The 5,362-nt window shown below is 35.5% G+C and overlaps 1 protein-coding gene and 1 long non-coding RNA gene across 3 annotated transcripts in view; one reads left to right on the top strand and one right to left on the bottom strand.

Moving 5' to 3' along the window:
• Nucleotides 1-395, bottom strand: part of LOC111411267 (G-type lectin S-receptor-like serine/threonine-protein kinase LECRK1) — a 6,204-nt gene extending 5,809 nt beyond the window's left edge. Inside the window, exon 1 of the mRNA XM_023041816.1 lies at nucleotides 20-395. Within this exon, the coding sequence (XP_022897584.1) occupies nucleotides 20-395 (376 nt within the window). The remainder of the gene's footprint in view (nucleotides 1-19) is intronic.
• A 3,088-nt stretch (nucleotides 396-3,483) lies between these two features.
• Nucleotides 3,484-4,716, top strand: LOC111410994. Of its 2 annotated transcripts, none has more exons than XR_002705799.1 (3): nucleotides 3,484-3,674; nucleotides 3,756-4,061; nucleotides 4,274-4,716. It is a non-coding gene; the product is annotated as an uncharacterized LOC111410994 (long non-coding RNA). The 2 variants fall into 2 exon arrangements; XR_002705800.1 differs by having other exon boundaries at nucleotides 3,756-3,826.
• The last annotated feature ends 646 nt before the right edge of the window (nucleotides 4,717-5,362 follow it).

Here is a 5,362-nt window from a genome sequence, read left to right on the forward strand (position 1 = left end):
CACCGTCCATGCCTAGAACTTAACCTCTTCTGAGAGTTGAGGTAACGGAGGGCTTCGTGGTCCGAATAAAGGACAAATTCTTGAGGCAACAAGTAGTGGCGCCAATAGCGCAAAGCTTGGACCACCGCATACAGTTCCTTATTATACGTTGAGTATCGTCGTTTGGCCTCATTTAACTTTTTGCTGAAATAGGCGACAGGGTGACGATCCTGACTTAAGACTCCGCCTATACCTACCCCAGAAGCGTCACATTCAACTTCAAAGACTTTGGAAAAATCGGGAAGACGCATGACAGGAGCTTCAGTCATTCGCTCCTTGACTAACTTAAAGGCCTTCGCCGCCCCTCGTGTCCAATGAAACTCCCCTTTCTTCATGCACTCCGTGATAGGCGCCATAATAGAGCTAAAAAAATCTTAATCTAATCAAATAAAGAAAGTATAGTCCTAATTAAATAAAAGATAAAAGTCCTATCACAACTATACCTAGTAGGAAATAATGTTTATCTTAATACTTTCCTTTCCTAAATAGTTTTTGGACTTTTTCTTAGTATTGTCATGTATTATTTTAATCGAGGTTCAAGAAGTGTAGAGGATTATTATAAGGAGATGGAAATAGCTATGATTATAACGAATGTTGAGAAGGATCGAGAAGCCACAATGGCTGGGTTTTTGAATGGTTTGAATAGGAAAATAGCTAATGTAGTGGAATTACAATATTATGTGGAGTTGATGGACATGTTACATGTGGTTATAAAGGTCGAGAGGCAATTAAAAGAAAATGAGCAGCTAGGTATTCTTTAGGTTCTAATCCTTCTTGAAAATCAAAGTGGGATAGTAATAGAAGTGATAGAGCTATTTAAAAGGTCAAGATCGAGCCACTAAGGAGAAAAAAGAAGTAGCTAGCAAAATAAAACCCAAGCTAGATTCCCAACATTCTAAGAATAGGGTATCAAGAATTTTAGATGCTTGGGTTCAAGGCATATCACTTCTCAATACCCAAACAAAAGTGCAATGATCTTGTGTGATAATGGAGAAGTGGTGAGTAATAGTGATAGTGATGAGATGCCCAAATTGGAGGATGGTAGTGACAATGATGGAGTAAAGTACCCGGTGATAGGTGAAACATTTCTTACGAGACGACTCTTAGCATACAAATCAAGGTGGATGACATAAAGTAGCAAATGGAGAAGATTTTTACACTAGGTGCCATGTCAAAAACAAGCTATGTAGTATGATTATTGATTGGGGGAGTTATACCAATGTTGCTAGTACTACTCTTGTAGAAAAATTGGTTTTGACTATGCTAAAACATCCTAGATCCTATAGGTTGTAGTTGTTGAGTAAATGTGGAGAGATCAAGGTTAATAAGCAAGGTTTGGTGAGCGTTATTATTGGAAGTATAGTGATAAGGTGATGTGTGACTTGGTTCCTATGTATGGTAGGCATATCTTGTTGGAGAGGCTATGACAGTATGATAAGAAAGTGCTACATGATGGGTACAAAAATAGGTGCAACTTTATCAAAGTTGGAAAATTTGTTACTCTTGTTCCATTAATACCAAAATAATCTATGAGAATCAATTGAAATTGAGAGGTGAGACGGAGAAAATCAAGAAGAGGCAAAAGGAGAGTGACATTGATAAAAATAGTGAGATAGCTGAAAAAAGAGAGAGAAAATAGTGCAACCACAAGAGAGAGGAAAGAGAGTCTTGAAGGAGAAAAGAAAGGTAAATAAAAGAAAAAAGTTTCTTTGCAAAAGAAAGAGAAATAAAGAGGACTTACTACAAGAAAAAAGGCCTTCCGCAACATGTAAAAGGCAACATTCGCCAATTGCATGTTGCTAAAGGAGTCTATTGCAACATTCATCAAGTGTATGTTACTATTGGTTGACTAAATTGAGTTTTAACAATATTTTTATAAGGAATGTTGCTAATATACCATCTTGCAATGTTCAAAGTCCGTTGTCATTGAATTTCTTTTTGCAACATGCAATGCACGTTGCTATTAAAGTTTTAGTAACGTGCGTAAGCATTGTCGTTATCTGTTTTAGCAACAAGTAGTGTGTGTTGCTATTAGATATTTTAGCAATGTTTTTTTAAACATTGCCATTAAAATTTTAGCAACGTGCAATACACATTGCGATTAAACATTTTGGGCCCAATCCCCAAAGGCCCATTTTTATTTGTTTGTTTAATTTAAGGGAAATTTTCATAAGTAAGAAGATAAGTATCTACCATTTCAAAACTAAGAACAAAAGTTTCAAATTTCAAAAATCAGATATTTTTTAAATTTAATTTATGATTTAATTAACTAATTATATATTTTATTAATTAAATATATTAAAATCATAGATTTATGTACTTTGGTCACAAATTGACGTTTTAGATAGTTACATGTTATTTTTCGATCATAGACTCATAAATCAGAATTTTTATATGTCACGAATTATTTTTATTGTCACAATTACATATTTACAGGTCAAACTTTATTGGTCACATATTTCATCAATCATATATTTTGTCGATCACATATTTTATCAGTCACATATTATTTGTTGGTCACAAATTAGTTAATTTATTGGTCACAATCATTCAAAATATTGGTCACAAACCACTTCACCATCGCACCCTACCCTAGCCCCATCCCACCACCACCATCGCTGCCACAACCACCACGCCGTTGTGCCCTGCCTAACCCCAATCCACAACAACCACCACCTCTGTCGCCAGTACACTACACCATAAATAATCGCCACACCATTACCCCCCCGTGCCACTGCCTACAGAATCACCGCCTCTTCGTGACAGCAGTAACAGCCCACAACATCCACAAATCAATCTGAAAATGTCATCACGACCCTAACGCAACATCACTATCATTTTCCATTAACCATGCACTATCGTGAAATAAACACAAATCACATAGCTATCTTCGTTTGGCGCCACCACCATCAACATCAATACGGTGCCTCAGTCTCCATGTCACACCTCTCTATACATCGCACCCAACAATCTATTGCATATAGCACCGTACCCAATCACCCATCACCACTGTACATGGAGAAAACGACCACGATTTGCAGCGTGCCCTACCTTCGAGCGGCGGCGGCGATTTGAGAGTAGAGAGATGGATGGTGAAGAGAGAAAAGGAGATGGCGGTGGCGCACATTGGAAAAGAGAGAATGAAGAGGAGAAGGGAGAGAGAAATTTCATTCTAGGGTTTGAATACGGATGGATATGGTAGGGTATATGTATATAGATTAATTTATAATATTATTATTAATATTAAAATATTAATTTATAATATTTAAATTAATATCTAATTTTTGTATAAATAAACATTGCATCTTGTTTTTGAAATTGGATCTTTTAAAGTGGGTCTATATGTAATTTCCACTTAATTTAACTCTATCTCAAGCTCAGCCAAGACAAGAAGTAAGGCTCTATAGCCGTTAGCCCAATCAGCATAGTAACACCCATTCCCCATTGAGAGTCGTAACATTTTCCACACGAGGCCAACCTTATCATCTCTCATTTTTTTCCATCCTGCAGCTACTGCTGCCGTCGCAGCCATAGATCTGACGTACGCAGCATGACAGTGCAAAGCTGCCCAACTTAGCGTTTAATATTGTTTACATTTCGTACATTTGATTTTGGCATTCGAAAATCTGATACAGGTATTCAATGTTTTCCTTTGAAATTTGTTGTTTGTTTTGTTGTGATGAAATCAGTAGGTTCTTAATCCTTTCAATTTGTAGTTGTACTTGGAGTATCAAAATTCGAAAACTTGACTTGAAACAAAAAAGGGCTTCTATTAATTCTTCTACTGGTATTATTCTGACTTTTCAAGCAATATTTCTTTTGCCAGCAGTTCTTTTTTTTTTCCTACCAGTATTGATTTTTCTATCACGTTATTGTTTTTACTTTTTTCAAGCATGTGATGCATGATAATTCTTGGCTCTACTCACAAGTAAGATCTTTCTAGTGGCCAAAGATCCTTCTTGCATCCATTAAGTGCTGTTATAGTGCATAATAAGAGGCAACAGAGAATCCCTATAGATCAGGTAAATAGAACCATGATCACTCCAGAATAGAATCAGCTGTAAATAATTATAGATGTATTTGCAATTCTTATTGCTATTTGTATCTGACAATAGATTGCACAAAATAATTACGATAGTATATATAATTATACCATCCTGGATCATGCAATCTATTTTTAGCAAAAGGGAAGATATTTTTTTTTCTCTAAGCTTATCCATTGTTTTTGTAATAGGACGGACACTTGTATCAGTTGTGACAAGTGGAAGTAAAAGATTCTTTTGTGTAACTGATAGTGCTCCTCCTGTGAGAAGAAAAATGGAGTGCTCTTGCGGATGTGCTGGTATTTATAATGCACCCATAGCCTTGTCAGTTAAAGCAAAGATTTTTGAAGACGTAATTTCTTTGGAAATCTCCTTTTCCTAATATTGCAGAACTATTGGAGTGATTAGCAGGATTCTAGTGTTGATGTTAAATTATAGCAACAGATCTTTCAAGTACTTTGTGCTAGTTTTGTGTTGTAGACAATGTGAACCTGTTTTATGTAATGATGTCACAGTATAAATAGTATTGCTAGCTTGTTAAACACTTTCTTAGGCTGGCTTTGATTGCACATGTAATTATTATTGTGGAACTTGGTTGCTTTCCTGTTAAGTGCTCACCTAAGGTTAATGGGTTTGTCATGCTTTTATACGTCAAAAGCCGAATTTCTGAACAATCCAAACTTCGATGACATGTTGCTGGGAACATTAAGTTGATTGTAAAAATCCTTGTTGTTGATCCTTTCTACATAGTGATAAGAGACAAGTGAAAATAATGTAACTTTCGTTGTTGCATAGTTTTGTAAGTATAAAGAAGATGGTGTTTCAATAGAAGATAGAAGACTAGGATGATAATTTTAGTTACATTTGATTTGAGACTAATAGAAAGCTTTTCATGTTTTAGACTTTATTAAAAAGAATAAACTCAAATTTCTCATGTTGCTTACCTTTACTAACGCCCACCTTTCCTTTCAGAGTTGGCAACTTTGGTCGAACAATTGAAGTCATCATTCATGTGTCTAGAGCTCGTAGCTTAGAACTTGTGTGATTTTTCCCTTTTCCCATGATATATTGTATCGACATGCTTGATAGCATTTCAAATTTATCAAATGAGAGAACTTATGCTTTTTGGAACTTGTGGAATGTAAATTTAAGGGATAAAATTAAACTAATATAATCTACTACCGTTTTATGCTTTTACATGTAAATCTCCAGCAGGTTTTGTTCATGTAAATCTCCAACAGTCTACTATCATGACACCATCCATAATGTATTGATACTTG

The sequence above is a fragment of the Olea europaea genome, chromosome 15, assembly GCF_002742605.1.
Source record: "Olea europaea var. sylvestris chromosome 15, O_europaea_v1, whole genome shotgun sequence".
NCBI lineage: Eukaryota > Viridiplantae > Streptophyta > Magnoliopsida > Lamiales > Oleaceae > Olea > Olea europaea.